This window comes from Camelina sativa, chromosome 7 (genome assembly GCF_000633955.1).
Source record: "Camelina sativa cultivar DH55 chromosome 7, Cs, whole genome shotgun sequence".
Taxonomy (NCBI): domain Eukaryota; kingdom Viridiplantae; phylum Streptophyta; class Magnoliopsida; order Brassicales; family Brassicaceae; genus Camelina; species Camelina sativa.
In genome coordinates, this window is record NC_025691.1 from 27,624,612 (window position 1) to 27,643,602 (window position 18,991).

The 18,991-nt window shown below is 35.3% G+C and overlaps 4 protein-coding genes and 1 pseudogene across 5 annotated transcripts; 3 read left to right on the plus strand and 2 right to left on the minus strand.

Moving 5' to 3' along the window:
- On the plus strand, positions 3,176-5,597 carry LOC104702908 (cinnamoyl-CoA reductase-like SNL6). The gene is made up of 6 exons (XM_010418829.2): positions 3,176-3,548; positions 3,708-3,865; positions 4,028-4,219; positions 4,701-4,854; positions 4,942-5,134; positions 5,318-5,597. Exons 1-6 carry the CDS (start codon positions 3,425-3,427, stop codon positions 5,409-5,411), a joined length of 915 nt encoding a protein of 304 aa, XP_010417131.1. The 5' UTR covers positions 3,176-3,424; the 3' UTR covers positions 5,412-5,597.
- On the plus strand, positions 8,619-9,629 carry LOC104702909 (probable small nuclear ribonucleoprotein G). The gene is made up of 4 exons (XM_010418830.2): positions 8,619-8,739; positions 8,847-8,869; positions 9,150-9,271; positions 9,360-9,629. The coding sequence occupies exons 1-4, from the start codon at positions 8,705-8,707 to the stop codon at positions 9,420-9,422; spliced, it is 243 nt and encodes an 80-aa protein (XP_010417132.1). The 5' UTR covers positions 8,619-8,704; the 3' UTR covers positions 9,423-9,629.
- Positions 10,465-11,605, plus strand: LOC104702911 (transmembrane protein 208 homolog). The gene is made up of 5 exons (XM_010418831.2): positions 10,465-10,629; positions 10,736-10,929; positions 11,007-11,091; positions 11,190-11,255; positions 11,350-11,605. The coding sequence occupies exons 1-5, from the start codon at positions 10,546-10,548 to the stop codon at positions 11,440-11,442; spliced, it is 522 nt and encodes a 173-aa protein (XP_010417133.1). The 5' UTR covers positions 10,465-10,545; the 3' UTR covers positions 11,443-11,605.
- LOC104702910 lies at positions 11,554-13,067 on the minus strand (annotated as a pseudogene).
- LOC104702912 (probable LRR receptor-like serine/threonine-protein kinase At2g23950) lies at positions 13,297-17,466 on the minus strand. 2 transcript variants are annotated; one of them, XM_010418833.2, is made up of 12 exons: positions 17,032-17,466; positions 16,805-16,937; positions 16,636-16,707; positions 16,393-16,536; positions 16,215-16,286; positions 16,066-16,125; positions 15,860-15,960; positions 15,617-15,745; positions 15,184-15,528; positions 14,813-15,101; positions 13,901-13,991; positions 13,297-13,815 (listed from the first exon to the last, which is right to left on the minus strand). In XM_010418833.2, exons 1-12 carry the CDS (start codon positions 17,138-17,140, stop codon positions 13,444-13,446), a joined length of 1,917 nt encoding a protein of 638 aa, XP_010417135.1. In that variant the 5' UTR covers positions 17,141-17,466; the 3' UTR covers positions 13,297-13,443. The 2 variants fall into 2 exon arrangements, with proteins under 2 accessions (XP_010417135.1, XP_010417134.1); XM_010418832.2 differs by lacking the exons at positions 13,297-13,815; positions 13,901-13,991 and adding an exon at positions 14,118-14,636 and having other exon boundaries at positions 14,722-15,101.

Here is an 18,991-nt window from a genome sequence, read left to right on the forward strand (position 1 = left end):
TTGTTCTATCCCCGACTTTGCATTTCTTCCATGTTAGACACTTTCAATTTTTCATTTTATTCCATCTTAGACTCTCTCCGTCCGTTGCTAGCACTACGACACAAACTGTATCTCTCTTTGTCAAACTCCATCTGTTTCAGTCCGTCGACCGCATATAATGGAGAAATTCTTTATATGCAGATACAATAGACCAGATGCAATAACCAAAGTTTTTTTTCTACCACTATTATGTCATTTGTTCTGTTTATAAACCATATAGTATGTTTGGTATGACCCTTTGTGTTCATTGCTAACAAAAATAGTTGTACTCAATGCAGATCTGCAATTCTGGAGGACTAGATCCAGCAGCCAAGGTTTTTGTCCACCACTATTATGTCATTCGTTCTTTTAAATGGACCAAATCCGTTTGGTCTGACCCTTTGTGTCCATTGCTAACCAAAAAAATTGTCCACACTGTAGGTCTGTAGTTCCGGTGGACCAGATCCAACAGCCAAGATTTTTGTCCACCACAATTATGTTCTTAGTTCTTTTAAGTTGACCATATCTGTTTGGTGAGACCCTTTTTGTATATTGCTAACCAAAAAAAAAAATTTACACTCTAGGTCTGCAGTCCCGGTGGACCAGATTTAACATGCAAGGTTTTTGTCCACCATTATTATGTCATTCGTTCTCTTAGGTGGACCATATCTGTTCATGTTGTGCCTCCGATGTACGAGAGCCTTAGAGGGCTTTGTTCCTGACCTACGGTGGACATGTTTGTCTACTGTCCCTCATTGCGTTTTTGTCTATCTACCTTCAGAATTTTATTATGTAAAACCTACTCTTTTTTCTCCTAAATGTAATCTCTTTTGGGCAATCATTATAATATGAGCAGTCCAACAAGTTCGTGCAAAAAGACTTGTTTGTCTTACACTAATTGGATAAACTGCCTACCACATTTTGATAGACAACAATGTCAACAATTACCATTATTTTCTAAGTTTGAATAAAAACCATTGTCTAAGGTTCTCCTATATTACAATAATTGGATAGGCACAAAATAGTTGTCCACAATGCGTTTTACAATATCATTATCTACTACCTTATGGATGGACAGTAATTACATATTGTTATAGTGCCCTAAAAATTGTCTACACAGACACACCCTAATGAAAGAGAAATGTGTCATTAATATTTCTTTGTGAACCGCACAAAACAGTCGCTCACATGTCTCATCCCTCTTGTTTTCTTTAGTTCAAAAATATTTCTGTCTTTTTAATATGTGGCATATACTAAAAAATGGCAGTTTAGAAAAAGAAAATACAAACTGGCATTTCTCATAACTTTTCTTTTAAAAATGGCATTTCTAGTGAAATTCCCTAAAATGAATGACGTTATTTCCAAACATTTATTATGTTCTTTTCTACCTTTCAATGGACTAAATACTTTGACAAAGTACCGCACAATTTATTTTTTTATCAGAATTCTTTGTTTAGATGGTTGTATTGAATCTTTTTATTATAAATATTTTGTAACTATACATTAAATTTTTATTTTTTAAGAATTTTATATATAGTTTTGTGTATTTATTATTACTTCTTGTTTGATATTTTCATATAAATGCTTCTAATTGAAAGTGCAGATTCCGGATCAGAGCTATGAATGAAGCAAGACGCTGCGAAGAGGTCAGAGGTCTTAGATGTTGACATGGCATAAGAACTGATGTGGCTGGAGTGGATTGGACATGATGAGGAGTCGATGGACATGAATGGTCGAGCAATCTGGATAGACTCGAAGATGTCTAGAAGATTGAGAGGATATTTTCCAAAAGAGATAAGGAAGAAATTCTTGAGAATCAAGAATATTTCCTTTTTGTTAAGATGCACAAAGATTTGATTAGAAATCTTTGGTGCAAGTATAAATAGTTTAGGTCTATCCACAAAATCGGTAGCACTCGTGAGAAAAAGTTGTGAGTTTTGTAACCTTCAAGCGATCACAAAAAGCTTAGAAGGTGAGTGTTGTTTTTTGTTTCACTTAGATCTACACAGGATGTTGTGTTAGATAAATAGGAGGAGAGCACTTAGATTCAAGTCTTGTAAAAAACGAAAGTTTTATATAAAATTGAAGAAAAAGTGTTTGTTTGGCGTGTTTCCAAGCGGAATTACTTTTGTGATTCTCTATACTTTTTCACTAATAATTGCTTCTCTTTATCCTAATTTTTGTTGAATACATTTTATATTTCTGTTTTATTTTTTTTGTGAGAAGTTGCTAACTCTTTGTTCGATATATTTTCAATTAACATAGCATTTTTAATATTAATAATACAAATCTCAATAAATATTTCCAATTTCTTATATTCATCATAGTTGTTTCGATTCATTATATTTTGGATTTAAAATTTTCCAAAGAGTTGTGTCTCTTTGTCATAAACTATGTTCGTTTTTTTTTTATAACTTTTCTTCTGATGATTGTGGGCGTTAAACATTCTTTTTGTCTTCTTACAACATTTTTGTCTTTATTAGATAATTTTAATTCTATTGTCATTAATTTTTTTTAATTATTTTATAACATACATTACTTTTACGATTGATTTTTTTTCTCTAAAAAAGCTTAATATGGGGATTATTGGTTTGAGATTTAAATATAGTTTTAAAGATTTTAAATGTTACGTAGAATTTGTTCTTATTAGATTAAGATTTTGTTAAATTCTATTAAAGTTTAGTGTTATTAGTTTGTGATTTGTAAAAAGTCATTTAAAATCTTAACAAATCTGGGTTATTAGATTCAGACTTTTATAAAATCAGTAAAAGTTTTGTATTATTCAATTAAAACTAAATAATTGTTAATGTGTTCAATTATTATGTTATTGGTTTATGATTTTAGACACTTTCTTTACAAAATAAAGTCATGGAAAATATCACAAAAATACAGGGATTGTTTAGAGTACTTTACAAGATTTTAGAAAACTAATCAACAAAACTCTCTATCAATCTTTAACAATCTTTCATTTATTCACTTTTAATGATTTTGTTGAACTCTTCAAAAATTTCATAAATCATAATCTAATACCACCCCCTAATTAAAAAATTTTAAGTTTACCATAAACAAAATATAACAAAAAACACTAATATAAAAAATACTATTAAAAATGAGTGGCAGACTATTGAACCATTTATTCTCTCTTTCCATCGTTCAATAGATTTACTACCAAACACAGAAAGCCATACAAAATATGAAGATGAGTAGTTGGGAGCGTGTGCAACATCATATATAGTTCACCCACCTTTCTCCTATTTATTACTACTTACTTACCCTTCTCCTCCTCAAGCGTCTCTCTATATAACATCGATTAAATATCATCTTCTCTTTGCTCATCTCTCTCTCACTTTTTCCAGATATTTTCAAGAAACAATACAAAACCTCAGAAAAAAAGAAGAAGAAACTGATGAATCAAGAAAAGCCCACTTCTTGTTGCTGTGTTCTTGATGCTTCCACTTATGTTGGTTTCTGGATTCTCAATAGATTGCTCACTAAAGGTTACTCTGTTCACGCCGCTATCCGTAAAAATGGTATACAATCTTTCGAATTCTCTTAAGGGTACAATAAAGTTTTCACCTTTTTTTATCCTTTTCCTAATTGGTTTTGACCAATTTGGGGGAATTGGGTTCAGATTTTGATATTGAACAATGTAAAGTTTGGATTTTTCTCATGAGGGGTTCTGGTTATAGGGGAGAGTATGCTTGAGGAGAAGATCAGAGACATGGAAGCTAAAGAAGAGAGATTAGAGGTTTATGATGTTGATGTGTTAGATTACCAAACCATCCTCGTTGCTCTCAACAATTGTAATGCTGTGTTCTGTTGCTTGGACAACCCTGAAGGGTATGATGTGAGTGTTTCTACCATTATTATCTTCTATCACTCAGTCACCACTTCTCTTGTAATTATCTCTCTATGTTTGTTTTTTTTTTTTGATAATCGATCTTCTATTTAAAAGCATGAGAAAGCAAATGTTTGTTTTATATATGAAATGTTTTATGTGAATGATTAGGAGGAGAAGGAAGTGGATGTGGAAGTGAGAGGAGCGATAAATGTGGTGGAAGCATGTGCAAGAACAGAGAGTATAGAGAAGATTGTGTTTTCATCTTCGTTGACTGCTGCAATTTGGAGAGATAACATTGGAACTCAAAAAGATGTTGATGAGAAGTGTTGGAGTGATCTTGACTTTTGTCTCAAAAAGAAGGTACTTTTATTTTTAACTATTTTTTATTTCAACTCTTTTATTATTACTTCATCTTAATAAATTATCAATTTATCGAAAAGCTCAACACATTCACAAAACATATTGGACCCACTGTTTATTATTACAATTATTTCATGTACTTTTTCATCAATCAATCTGAAATGTCTATTTAATTAATAATGATGTTTTGAAACTGCAATTTCTTGGAACCTTTTTAAATTTTTGGGGGTGTTGAATCTTCGTTGCAAAGTAAAATTTAAAAATTGGGTCTCCATGAAATGTATTGGCATGCGTCATGTGTGTATCTAGAATAATTTTGGTCAATATTCAATGTAGGACGGCCTTAATAAAATATTTAAAGAGGTCAACCTAGATCATAGTTTAAAATTCTACTTAATTAGTTTTGTAATTAAGATTTTAGGATGAGTTTATGTTTTCTTAATAATTAAAAGTTGTGTGTGTGTGGCGGCTATATGTGCAGCTATGGCATGCTCTTGCGAAGACACAATCTGAGAAGGCAGCTTGGGCGTTAGCCATGGACCGAATGGTCAACATGGTCTCGGTTAACCCAGGCCTCATCGTTGGCCCCTCAGTGGCTCAACAGAACCCTAGACCCACCATGTCTTACCTCAAAGGTACATAATTAATAAACATATTCATTCATGTCAGTTAGATATGTATAAATTATAATCTAATTGCGGTGGCAATATATGCGATTGTAGGAGCTTCACAAATGTATGAAAACGGTGTGTTGGCATACGTAGACGTCGAATTTGTAGCGGATGTTCACATTCGAGCATTCGAGGACACTTCGGCTTGTGGTAGATACTTTTGCTTCAACCAAATTGTGAATACGGAAGATGAAGCTCTCAAGCTTGTGCAAACTCTGTCTCCTTTGATACCTATGCCACCAAGGTACATATTTTTATTATCTTTAGTATAATTACTACCCTTCTTTTTTTTGGTAAATTGTATAATTTATACTTTTAATATTTGATCTAGGTATGAGAAAGAGATGCAAGGAAGTGAAGTTTATGAAGAGAGGTTGAGNTTTTTTTTGGTAAAGTGTATAATTTATACTTGTAATATTTGATCTAGGTATGAGAAAGAGATGCAAGGTAGTGAAGTTTATGAAGAGAGATTGAGAAACAAGAAACTAAACAAGCTGGTGGAAGCTGGCTTTGCATGTTAATTGGAATGGAGAAAAATTATACAAATTAAAGGGCAAGAAAATAATAAAGTAATAATAATATCTTGTTTACTTATTTTTTATTATTAAAATCTCAATTCAGTATTTTATATACTTATTTTTTTGTAACTTGAAATGAAAATTTTCGAGTGAAAAAATGTTTTACTCATAGAAAGTGAATTTTTATTATGATGTATATGTCCTTAAATCTTTGCCCAAAATAAAAAAGTTGTATGTCCTTAATTGTGGAATATACGATGAGGCCAGCTAAGCAACAAAGAAAAAAAAATGTTGTATAAATCATCGAATGCTGCAAAACTACATATGCAAGCTAAGAAGTAGAAATGATATAAATGTTAACATGTGTCTGCTTTGATGTAATATATGAGTTGTCAACTTTATTGTATAGCTTACATTTAACAAATCATTATTTTTTTTCAATTAGATACTATCCTTTCTACAATACGAAACGTGCAATAAATGAAAAGCATATAATACTATTATACACTCGTACGATCCACACATTTTTTCCCAGTGGGTTTATCCACACTTCTCATAATGCAAGCTGTGATGTTAGACATGACGAATCACGCAAACAAAGTAAAGACAAAATAGTGCGTTTCTTTTTTTTTCCCCTTTCTCTTTTTTGACTTATCTTGTTTTGTAAATGGATAGATATCGTCATATCGATGACTAATGGTTACAAACTGTATATTAACTAATCGAAAACTTGTAGATAAAGAGATTGTGGCCGATGTATTTCACGTCGTAGTGTGTATTTCATGTATACTAAGATTGAAATCTTGGGCCCTGAGGAAGAATAAAATTAGGCCGTCACATAAATAATTGCTAATGTTCATTAATAATGTTGACGAAGAGGAAGAAGAAATAAAAAACAGCTCATATGTGGACTATAGGTGCTACTGCTCCAGCCTCTAGTATTGTCACTTGACTTCGTCTCTATCGTAAGAAGTTGAACTATTACTTTCTCGTCCCACGCATGATGACTAGCAAAAGGTAAAACAATGATGGATAAGATCGATGGTCGTTTCAAAGGTCATTGTGCTTGAGATGTTGTTTCTTTGTTACACCTATGCTTGAATATATTTTATTTTTCGACATACTCTATTATTTCTCCAATCATTGAGCTAGGTTCCCTCTCGTGGGTTTTTTTTTCTTTTCATTTTGAATGAATTCTATTTTCCTCTTTCTTAACGTGAATAAGTGAACAACCAAACTTAAAAGCGGGTTTGTTTAATTTACTTTCCTGTAAATAAATGAATACTTGTACTCACATATGTTTTTTGTTTTGCTAACAAAATATGGTCTACATCCTCAACATTGATTTTTGTTGCCTTCTTTCTACTAAGCCTTTGAAATGTCGAAATCATCTCTCTGCATGTTGACCAACAAACTAGAACCTTGTTTGGTGTCCTTCTAAATGGATCCAGTTTCCTACTCTTTTGTGCAAAACAGCTTAATCAGCTAGAACATGCTCCTTTTTAGATGTTTTGGTACGTACGTACCTGATACAACAAAAAATTAAACTAAGATGTTCACGTAGAGTTGGTGACAGGTCACATTCAAAAGGAAAAGTCACTACACCATATAAAGTTATGAACCCAATACAGAAAATAATCGTTGAAATATGAGTTGGTACGTAACATATACAAAAAAAGTTACGAGTATACCTTTGATTGGTCATTCAAAGCTCAATGTCAGTTTTATAATTCCTCTATGATAGCATATGGAAGAGGCATATTACAGAGCAAAAGTAATTAGGTCTGTGATTCTTTTGAATCTTTTCCTGGTTTTGCACTAATGGTGATGCCCCAATATCGAGTCTGTGGTCTTCGTTGTGGTATGCAAGAAGCATATGAAACAACAAGAAAACAAGAGAGAAACAAGACACATGGTTTGGAGGGGAAAGGAGAGACGACGGACAAAGAACACGAACTTAACCAATCACGTTCCATCTCCTATCCCATCCCTCGTATATTAATTAGGATTTTGACCTGCCAAGCAAGCGCACCTGTCATGGCAAAGGTCATATACATCCCCCTCCTTATTTTCTTTTGTACACATGCTTCTGTTCAGTTTGATAGCCCAAACAAAAGCATCTGCAAGTGCAAGGTGTTAATTCTATGGCGATAGATACCCAATTTAAGACCATACCCTTTTTTTCACAACGAGGGTTGATATATTAGGATCAACGAGAGTTGACGAGAGGGTCAACGAGAGTTGGTTTGAGTCATCGAGAGATGATAATTAGGTCATCGAGAGTTGATTGGAGTCATCGAGAGATGATGAGAGGGTCAACGAGAGTTGACTGGAGTCATCGAGAGTTGATGATAGTTAGGATCATCGAGAGTTGATGAGATTAGGATCATCGAGAGTTGATTGGGGTCAACGAGAGATGATATAATTAGGTCATCAAGAGATGATATAATTAGGTCATCAAGAGATGATATGATTAAGATCATCCAGATTTGATGATATGGTTAAGATCATCCAGATTTGATGATTGGAGGCTCAACGACAGTTGATTGGAGGATCATCGAGAGATGATATGGTTAGATCAACGATGGTTGATGATTAGTATCAACGATGGTTGATTAGATATAGATCAACGATGGTTGATGATTAGTATCAACGAGAGTTGATGATTGGATCAAACGAGAATTGATCATGGCTTGTTTTGTTTCCGGGACGCTCTTGTAAACCTCTACAAGAAAGAAAACAACAGAGTTCGAAGATTTCATACGGACCAAACACAATCCAGTAATCCAATTCTATAAGATATGTTAGAAAAAAAAAAACCCTAAAGATTCAGACACAGTATACATATATATATAGAGGAGAGAGGAAAACCTAGAATCGGAGCTGGTTTAAGCTTTTAGAGAGATCTTACGATTGTTAATAGTTTAAGGTATAATAAAGCCATCGACGATCCACATGAAATAGAAGAAGAAGTAAAAGGCGGTTTAATATGTTCGCGGGTGTTTTAACTTGGCAAGATTCACCAATGCTGGACTACTTTGATTATTTGTGATGAAAACTCAAGTCATAATAATCATATTACCAACCAAAAAAAAAAGAAGAACAATAATCCTATAACTTGGGCTTTACAATATAATGGGCTTAAAAAGATTATTGGGCTTTGAGGAGTAGTAAAAAAAACGAAGACTCTAAACACTTGACTTCCATAAATCAAAGCATTAGGGTTTGAGTGCGAACGCTATCTTCTTCAAGCCGAGAACGAAAAACCCCAAGCTCTCAATTCGGATTCTGCAACCATGAGTCGGTCTGGTCAGCCTCCGGATCTTAAGAAGTAAGCCCTTGTTCTTATTTTTCTCTTTCTGTTTCTGCATCTCACTGTTTCTGATTGGTTTTTTTTTGTCTAATCTATTGTTTGGATTTTGTTTTCGTTCGATGCAGGTACATGGATAAGAAGCTCCAAAGTAAGTTCAATATCTTTATCCTCGTTTAGCTACTTAGATAACTTTGATTTTTTATATAATCTTGAACATATCCCCTGAAGATATAGAGAAGAACGATATAAATCTGCTAACTTTTTAGATTTTGTGTCTGGGTTTGATTTTTACTGAATTTGGTAATAGTTTCAAGAATCTCCCATGTTCTTGAAAGTAGTTTTCTTGTTATTTTGATTGGTCATTCAGCAAGTTTGTTTATCACCTTGTTTTGGGTGTGGAGATTTATGAATTGTATTTGAAATTGCAGTCAAGCTTAATGCTAACAGAATGGTGACTGGAACACTTCGTGGGTTTGACCAGTTCATGAATCTTGTTGTGGATAACACTGTTGAGGTGAACGGTAATGACAAAACCGACATTGGGATGGTGGTAAGTCTCTCTCTCGATGTTGTGTCCCTTTGTTATCAATCGTTTGTTGTTCTTGACTGATTGAACTTTGATTTTGGTATGGTTGCAGGTGATTAGAGGAAACAGCATTGTCACTGTTGAAGCTCTTGAACCAGTGGGCAGATCTTCTTAGCTCGGTGTATGCATTGGTAATCATCTTTTTGTGTTCTAAGGCTCTAAGCACTAGCTTTGAGAAAATTTGGTGGTAGATGAACTGATTCTGTAAGAAGTCTACATGAATACTCTTTCTTGTACTAAAAAGATTGCAATGAACCCCACCGATGTGATGACTTGTGCTTTTACTTTGGATACCAATGCTTAAACCTCTAATATCATCTTATCTAGCTTTGGTATATGCATCTTTTAGTCATCTTTTGTTCGTGGTAGATAGATTTGCAGCTTATTATGGATACAATGTAGGAAGAAGTCTACTCTTTCTTGTTGTACCAATGTCCTTCTGCTTTTACTCTGGATCCACTCCTTTGATCTCAAATCTTCATCTTCTTCTGTCAAGGACACCTTTTGATAAACCAATTTTTTCACGTAGCTGAAACAATGCTTAGTTGCAATTATAAAGAAGACAAACCTGCAGAGAACAACAACAGGCTCGGCATGTGTCAATCACTAGCCAGAGAAATGAGACTCCCATCAGTCTATGCCGCGACTATTGATACTGTTTCCCGACTTACATTGTCTGTTTCAATTCAATACATAGGTAAAATGCGTTAGGTTGACATCTATTTTCAACCATTGAATCAATTACTACCTCATACACTTCACCTATAAAACAAAAAGTTTATTGATCAACTATTGCCACAGCCTCAATAACTCAAATCTTCAAAACAAGATGTTTTTTTTTAACTTTGAAATGCCATCACGTCAAGCACATATCCAAAGTTCACAAGCTTTCCCATAGCCCAAAAATAAAGCAGAACACACTCTATGAAACCAACAAAAGCAACTGTGTGTGCAACCTCCATTTGCGTACAGAGAATCTAGCATGAGGTCGGTCACACACTACAACGCGCGAGTGAGTTGAGCCATTGGGGAAGAGCTTGCTTCTCGAAAACCCCTTTAGGAACCAAACTTGTGTGACATATGAAGTCAAATCTCAACTGGGCCTAATATTAATTCCAACTAACAAGCCTGGCCCATATACGACACAAGATTCATCGGAAGCGAAACGATGGTCGTCGCCAGAAAAAAACAGAAATAAAGACGAAGAACATTGAGATCTCAAAATCGGAGATTTAACAATGGCGAATCAAGGAGCGAAGAAACGAAAGGAAGAGAACGCCAAACACATGGCTAAGCTTCGTCGTCTCATCATTGCTTCCAATGTATGTATTGTTTCCTCTCTTCCATAGATTCGATCCTTCATGGATTAGATCTCACTTCCACGAAATTGAGAATTGGATCTGGTAATTTTGATATTCACAATCACAGGTTGTGTACTTCGTTGTGAGGATGCTGATTTTTCATTCAAGCTTTACTTGGAAACATTGGATCGGCTTAGTGATAACTTCGCTAGCTTACGCCTTTCCGTATAAGCAACTCAATCAAATGGCTAAACCTAGTGTTACTGACGATGGTGAGCTTATCGATGGTGGATTTGACATGAACACTGGTGGAATCTGTGGGTACGCTTCTTCTGTATCTTTGGATTTGCATTTGGTTGTGCAAATTTTAATATCATAGTTTCTTATGATGTTTGCAGGTACTTGCACGATCTCATCTATATCACCTGCTTTGTTCAGCTAGCTTCTATCATCTCTGGAAAGTTTTGGTACATGTATCTAGTGGTACGCATGTTTTTTAGTTTTTTTTTGCTTATTGATAGCTCCTGAGTGAGAGAGATATGTAAAGAGATTGATTGAAATCTTTTGTTTGGTTTTTGTAGATTCCTGCGTTTGGTGCGTACAAAGCTTCTGGTCTTATTCGAGGATTCATGTCACAAGGCTCAGAGGTAAAATTCTCACTTAGTTTAAGTACTGTTCAACTGCTTTTAAGAAAGGCAAAAAACAAGCTTTACCATGTCTCTGTTTTTTTTAATTAATTAGGGAGGTGTGGAAGATGAAAAAACCCGTAAAAAGCGAGAGAAGATGGAGAAGAAAGCTTCGAGAGGGCAAGTCGTCAGGACGAGAACAAGATGAATGCGTTTTTGTGGAATACAACATGAACTTGGGGAACGTTCTTCATTACTATACAAATGTATCAACAGGTTAATTCTCTAGGTTCTGTGAATCCCTTTTACATTGACATTGTCAGCTCTATACAATATTTTACTTTGATGGGGAATAGTCATCGAGTAGAACACAGTCAATTCGCTGGAGATAGACGTTTTTTTCTGTGAGATCGTAACCGATATTGTAGTATTGTTGAGCCATTAGCCCAATAGCTGTGAAATCCTTATATTCTCCTCCCTGTTCTGTGGTTGGCCTCACCGACATGCAAAAGACGTTATGATATGTATCAGATTCTGACATTGGATAAAACATGCTTGCGGCCTCCATAGCCAACTCAGCTCCCCCTGAAAAATGAAATGTCACCACAGGGAAGCCTATTAGCTCTTCACTCACTCTTCCATGGTAGCACAAGAGGTCTCTAAACCAGAATCTCTCTAATCTTGGTTCCAGAATGGATTTTATTTCATTGTAGAGTTCTCTGTAGGCTATATCTGCTAGCCAGGTATAGAGTGTGCCTGAGTCGAGTATGACCCCTGTTCTTGGTCCTCTTTTTCTGAATACCACCGGTTCAATATTGAGTTGTTTTCCCCCAACACTAATCCCTTCAAGAGTCATATAGTAGACACCATTATCCGCGTCGCCCAGAACCAGCTGATTGTAACCGTAGTTTTTGTTAGCTAAATCGCCGATGCAGTAAGAGAATTTAGACCCTAGCTGTAGTGCAAGCGATGTGGGTTTGGCTCCTAAACCCAAAATACCTGTGTCTCACTCTCCAACTGCTCTCCATTCTCATGCCCACACCCAAAGGCAACAGGTTGGGTCACAACAGTGTTTCCGTTTGGTGTTGTGAATATCAACTGTTCTTTAGCCAGAACGCCTTTTGAGCCAGCGCCACTTATATATACCTGATCGTAAAGGCACTCGTTTGAGGAGCCGCAGCTTCCGTGTGGTGCATACCTGCAAAATCGATCATTGCAGGAACACTGTGCAAATGTTGAAGACAATGCTGGATTGAAGACAGGATGGATCATACGATCTGATGAGCAGTATTTGCAGGGAAGACATTGGATCCATAAAAGTGAGCTTCCAGTATCCATGATAGTGAACTGCGGTACTGGAGGCTGTCCTACCGAGAAGTTCACATAAAACATTGACGACTGGATTGCTTGATGAACATCAATTTGGAAATCGCTGCTGCCCAGCTCTTTTTCAATAGAATTCTGCAGATACTTAAATCGGGCAGATGAAGTATATGTCAGGTCTTCGATATGTTCCTCTAGAGTGACTGGAACTCGGGCATTTGGGTTGCGACGAGCCACTGATTCACGGTGTATCAGCTTCATCGCCATTCGACTAGGTTTAACGGATTCCGTAACTGCGAAGTAGTATGAGACAATGATGAAGAGTACGAGTGATGTTTTGAAAAAAGATTCCATTGCTGTTCAGCCAGAACAAGTACATGGTTTACAGTAACTACATAGACCATTTTGTAACACAAATGAAGATTAAGATACGGTAATAGCATCAAGACTGTGGTATGAAAAACAATATAAAAGATCAAAACACAACGAATTGATGACAAACAAATAATATCCAAGAACAACCAAAGATCATGAGACTATAAATAGCAAAAGTTGTTGGGGTTTTTATGTATATAAAAGCTATCATGTGCTTTACATCTTTTGTAGTTTTGTGTTTTAAAAAAATATACAAAACAGAAAAATTAGAAGTTGAAGTCAACATATCATTAAGTTGTTTGGTCAGTGTTTGACCAAACATTACTTTCACAGGACCACCACAAGTATTAAACGAGTTTGAGAGAGACAGACCAAAATAAACACATTTCAAGAAAACCGTAATATATATACATCCAAAACAGTATTCATTAGACCCATTTACATGTCTATATAAAACTCAAATCCTGAGGAATATTATATCTTTTTTTCTCTCTTTGTCCAAGATCTACTACTACCTTGGACCAGACAATTCCATGGCGAATGAATCTAAGGCCTGATTATCATCTTCATCTTCAAATCCTGAGGAACCAAACAGATGTTTGGTTTGGTTGTTGCCGTTAGCATCAGTAGAGGTAATACTCCTGTAAGAGATGTTGGCATGGTAGAAATGTGAATGGTTATGTGAAGCAGCCCATCTCTCTGCTAATCCATCTCCTTCAAGCATCTGAACCACTTCAGACATTTTCGGTCTGTGAGCTGGAAGAAACTGAGTGCAGAGCAAAGCAACTTGTAGCATCTCTCCAACTTCTATTCTATCGTAGTTTGTCCCAAGTTCTCTGTCTACAAGCTCCTCTACTTTCATATCTTTATGTAGCTTCCTCACCTGCAACACCAAGAAGAGTTTTAAGACTATCTTTTGATTACATGTTTGGTCTAAAACTCTAAATTTATAGTGATTACTTGCTTACCCATTCAAGCATAGCTCCTTTCTGACTCACGGTTTTGCCAAACTCGAGAGCTCTCATTCCTGTGATGAGCTCTAGCAAAAGTATACCGAACCCAANAAAAAATATACAAAACAGAAAAATTAGAAGTTGAAGTCAACATATCATTAAGTTGTTTGGTCAGTGTTTGACCAAACATTACTTTCACAGGACCACCACAAGTATTAAACGAGTTTGAGAGAGACAGACCAAAATAAACACATTTCAAGAAAACCGTAATATATATACATCCAAAACAGTATTCATTAGACCCATTTACATGTCTATATAAAACTCAAATCCTGAGGAATATTATATCTTTTTTTCTCTCTTTGTCCAAGATCTACTACTACCTTGGACCAGACAATTCCATGGCGAATGAATCTAAGGCCTGATTATCATCTTCATCTTCAAATCCTGAGGAACCAAACAGATGTTTGGTTTGGTTGTTGCCGTTAGCATCAGTAGAGGTAATACTCCTGTAAGAGATGTTGGCATGGTAGAAATGTGAATGGTTATGTGAAGCAGCCCATCTCTCTGCTAATCCATCTCCTTCAAGCATCTGAACCACTTCAGACATTTTCGGTCTGTGAGCTGGAAGAAACTGAGTGCAGAGCAAAGCAACTTGTAGCATCTCTCCAACTTCTATTCTATCGTAGTTTGTCCCAAGTTCTCTGTCTACAAGCTCCTCTACTTTCATATCTTTATGTAGCTTCCTCACCTGCAACACCAAGAAGAGTTTTAAGACTATCTTTTGATTACATGTTTGGTCTAAAACTCTAAATTTATAGTGATTACTTGCTTACCCATTCAAGCATAGCTCCTTTCTGACTCACGGTTTTGCCAAACTCGAGAGCTCTCATTCCTGTGATGAGCTCTAGCAAAAGTATACCGAACCCAAAGACATCGGTTTTCTCAGATGACTGACCAGTGGAGAGATACTCAGGTGCAATGTGACCAACTGTTCCTCTAACCGCGGTTGTGACATGTGAATCCTCGTGGTTGAGTAGCTTTGCGAGCCCAAAATCACCAACAACAGCTTCAAAATACTCATCTAAGAGAATGTTTGCTGCCTTGACATCTCGGTGAATGATCTTGGGATCACATTGCTCGTGTAGATAAAACAAACCTCTTGCAGCACCTATCGCTATCTTCTTCCTTGTGTTCCAGTCCAATGCTGGTTTAGCTGTAACAGTAACAAACATTAGTTCAAGTGATTACAATTCCGTGACTAAAGAGCAACTAACAAAAACCAGATCTATGAATACCTTTAAGCCTAGAGGCGACACTGCCATTGGACATGTACGGGTAAACAAGAAGTCTTTCGTTAGAACTCACGCAATAACCTATTAACCGAAGCAAATTCCTATGAACAGCTAAGCTGATCATCTCAAGCTCAGTACGAAACTGTGAGTTCCCAGAAGTTCCATTCACATCTTTCAGTCGTTTCACTGCAACCACTGTCCCATCTCCGAGCTTTCCTCTGTAGACATTACCAAACCCACCAGCACCAAGAATGCTCTTTGAACTAAAACCATCCGTAGCTACATGAAGTTCTCTGAATGTGAAGCTTCTTAGATTTCCCAATCCTAGTAACCCTTCCTCTTGCTTGTCTGCATAAAGAACCAAAACTTAAGACAAGAGAAAAAATCTCCCTGAAATCAAATTACATAAACCACAAGCTAACTCGAGTTGACAAACCACTTATGCGAAGCATCATTAGCCTTCTTTGCTTCTTACGGTACCAAATGAACCCGAGAGAAAGGATTACACTGACAGCAAAACCAAGGCTTACACCAAGTGCAACCGCCAATATGTTGGTTCTACGTCCTATAAAATCCCAAATGGTAGTAAACTAATGAGAAATGGACAAAAATCAAATGAAAAAAAAAAAAAAAAAAAAAAAAAAAAAAAAAGCAAGATTACTGAAACTGATGTTTTTACCTGATGAGGAGCGTAAAGAAACAGAAAGAGGACTTGAACTGATAGATCCTGCACAAATCTCAGGTGGACTGTTTTTACAAATCAAAGGGTTCCCAGCAACACTGCATTTCAACAGTGAAACGATAAGAAAACTCAATTCTTGACAAGGCCAAGAAAGTGTGTTGTCACTCAAAAATGTTAAAAACCAAAAAAAATAAAGTCTTTACCTGAATGTCCTTGCAGGGAATTTAGTAACAGGACCTCTGAGATTGTTATAAGACAAGTCTCTGAAACCAAACATCAACAAAAAACATGAGTCTTTAGGTAAAAAAAAGAAAGAAAAAAATTCAAACTTTTTAAATCTCTATATACTCACAAGAAAGAGAGATGAGGGATTTGAGACAGAGAAGCAGGAAAGGGCCCAGATAATGAGTTGTTGTTCAACCTCCTAATCAAATCATTACAGAAAACGTACGAGGTTTTAAGTTAAGAGCACGAAGCTTTGATTGGTTAAAGAACATCATTAGCAAACCTAAACACAGAAGAGAACTCACAGATATAGGAGACTACTCAGCTGGTTAACAGAAGCGGGGATTTCACCGGAGAACCGGTTATTGGATAAATCCAAAGTCTGTAATTTGGGAAGAGAACAAAGCTCCGGTGGGATTTTGCCTGAGATGTTATTGTTCTGTAATAACCTACAAGATTCCAAAAAACAGAACAAAGGGTTGAAGAAACAAACAAAAGAAGACATTTTTTTATATATATAATTGAAGAAAGAAACAAAATAATCTTACACTTGTCGAAGATTAGTGAGATTTCCGATTGAGCCAGATAAAGTTCCTGAAAGAGACTGACTTGGAGCTCCTCTGAAATTGGGAGAAACAGAGAGAGAGACAAAGATGAAGAATTTGTCACCATTATGAAAAACAAAAACAAAAAAAATCGAAATTTATATATGCTTACAGGCCAGTAACGAGGTTGTCTTGAGAACAAGTAATCATAGTCCAGCTACAAGGATCAACAGAGAACTCATCCCAGTTGTTCAAAACACCATGTGGATCATGTAAATCGTTCTTTATGCTTATCAACGCCTCCACTGTAAGAAAAAAACATCAACCAAAGTAAGAAAGTTTCAAACTTTCGTATACCCAAATGGAAAAAAAACGAGTCTTTTTGTCGTTTTTATTTACCTTCAGGGTTTCTGGGCTCGGAAGAGAGAGAACAAGTAACGAAGAAACAGAGTAGTAACAAGACAGAGAAGAGAAAGAAAGGGTTTTGCTTCATCGTTGTCATCTTCATATCACCCACACCATGAAAAGCTTAGTTCACCATAAGGAGAGAAGAAGAAGAACACAAAAACATTTACCTAGTCGATGTTTTGTTGTTGTGCCTACAAAAGAGAGAAAGAGAAAAAGCAAAAAAAGCAAAGAAGAAGAAAAAAAAAATGAATGCTTTTTCTTTATTGGGTCTATTAAAAAACACAGAATTTATGTCTGTATTGTGTTATGAATTTAAGGAGATTGATGATAGTAATAATAATAAGCGCAGAAAAAAAAGATGGTTTTGATTTGTGAGAGAGAAGAGCTATAACAAAACCAGAGAGCAATTTTGTTTTTCTGGGGGTATTTAGAGAGAGAGAGGAGAGAGTGTAGGTAGTGTTGTGGTTTGTGGGGGAGAGAATCAGGTAGGAAAGCTGATACGGACCCGTATGGACATGGTGGATGATACTTTCTCTTTTGAGTCGTTTTATTTTTATTTATAATTTTAATCCTAAATTTGTGAAATTTTTGTTCTATACATAAAATTAATGGTGGCAATGCAGAGAGACCATAACGGAAAGAAAACATAAATAAATAATCAAGTAAAAAAATTTGTGAAAGTCTGTTTCATAATTTTGATTATGGTTCATAGAGAATAAATAAATAAATAAATGGGAGGCAAAGACTATATAAGTCTTTGATACGTGTATAGGGATTATTAGCTGATGCTTTCGACCAAGATCAGTTTCATCTCCATGCACAAGAACGTTATCATGGAAGAAAATAACAAAAAAAAATAGCTAACGATACTAATGTATTTACTCCAAAACTTTTATAGGAATATTACTTTGAAATTGCAAACTTGAGTAACTTTGTGAATTTGACCATGCTTTTTTTCTCATACAAAGTCTCTTATGATATAATCTTGTCTTGAAAGAATTTGTAGTCCCATGAATTTTCAAAAAACCCAAGAAAATTGACGTTCAATCTAACATATTCTTGTCATGACAATAACAAATGTTACAAGATCATTTTGAAGTTTGAATAACATATATTTTGTCTTGAGTAAAAAAAAAGTAAAAAAGAATGCATAGATTTGACGTGTGTAGTGTACTAGTAGTTATCACCACTTGTAAGCTGTGTAACCAGTGGCAGTGGGTACGAGAGACTAATCTGCACTAACGTGCACCCTCTCCTCTCTTCTTTTTGTCTGTTTTCTTGTATTTTTCTTCCGTATTTGTTACATTGTAAATCTCGTGATTTATAAATGTTACTTTTAGAGGTTTAAAACGTTATTATGTATGAAATCTAATTTCAAAATATTCATTATTTATATAAAGAACATATGAAATGAGATAGGAAGAGAAAATAGTAAGAAAAAAAGGCTGGAATACGGTAAAGAGGCTTGCTTTTGCATTGCCTGATGTGGTGTATGATTTGTGATGTTACAATTTTCTGACAAGTCCCTATACTTTGTTTTCTTCCCTTTTTACTCTACTTAATTTATTTGCTATCACTATGGCCCTTTTAGTTTAGTTCTATTACAAAGTTATTTAAAAAAATTATGTGATTCTAGTCATCATTTCTTGTCACACATAATGTATTACTTTAGACTTTTCTAAAGTTGCGCTTTGATGCATTTGCTCATATAAAAAGATGATTCTCAAACTCATGGTGAAGAAGCATTTTTCTTTTTTCGTTTTTTTAAATGTTTTTTGAATGATTATAACGTTAAATATGAACACACATTCATCATAGATATTATATCAATATTTCCTATAACGAGGTAAAAAAAACCATAGCTTATATTTGTTTTTTCAACTTGTTAATCACATTAGACACTAAGAGTTCTTATTATTTAATCATACTTTTTTTTTTGATAAATATCTAT

Excerpts from the sequence above, each read along its gene's own strand:
- LOC104702912 (XM_010418833.2), bottom strand. The coding sequence starts at position 17,140 with ATGAAGATGACAACGATGAAGCAAAACCCTTTCTTTCTCTTCTCTGTC. Across the intron at positions 16,708-16,804 it reads GACAACCTCGTTACTGGCCT|AGGAGCTCCAAGTCAGTCTC; the intron begins GTAAGCATATAT and ends TCCCAATTTCAG. Across the intron at positions 16,126-16,214 it reads ATCCCTCATCTCTCTTTCTT|AGACTTGTCTTATAACAATC; the intron begins GTGAGTATATAG and ends GTTTGGTTTCAG.
- LOC104702909 (XM_010418830.2), top strand. The coding sequence starts at position 8,705 with ATGAGTCGGTCTGGTCAGCCTCCGGATCTTAAGAA. Across the intron at positions 8,740-8,846 it reads CAGCCTCCGGATCTTAAGAA|GTACATGGATAAGAAGCTCC; the intron begins GTAAGCCCTTGT and ends CGTTCGATGCAG. Across the intron at positions 9,272-9,359 it reads AAACCGACATTGGGATGGTG|GTGATTAGAGGAAACAGCAT; the intron begins GTAAGTCTCTCT and ends GTATGGTTGCAG.
- LOC104702908 (XM_010418829.2), top strand. The coding sequence starts at position 3,425 with ATGAATCAAGAAAAGCCCACTTCTTGTTGCTGTGTTCTTGATGCTTCC. Across the intron at positions 4,220-4,700 it reads ACTTTTGTCTCAAAAAGAAG|CTATGGCATGCTCTTGCGAA; the intron begins GTACTTTTATTT and ends CTATATGTGCAG. Across the intron at positions 4,855-4,941 it reads CACCATGTCTTACCTCAAAG|GAGCTTCACAAATGTATGAA; the intron begins GTACATAATTAA and ends ATGCGATTGTAG.
- LOC104702911 (XM_010418831.2), top strand. The coding sequence starts at position 10,546 with ATGGCGAATCAAGGAGCGAAGAAACGAAAGGAAGAGAACGCCAAACAC. Across the intron at positions 10,930-11,006 it reads AACACTGGTGGAATCTGTGG|GTACTTGCACGATCTCATCT; the intron begins GTACGCTTCTTC and ends TGATGTTTGCAG. Across the intron at positions 11,256-11,349 it reads TCATGTCACAAGGCTCAGAG|GGAGGTGTGGAAGATGAAAA; the intron begins GTAAAATTCTCA and ends TTAATTAATTAG.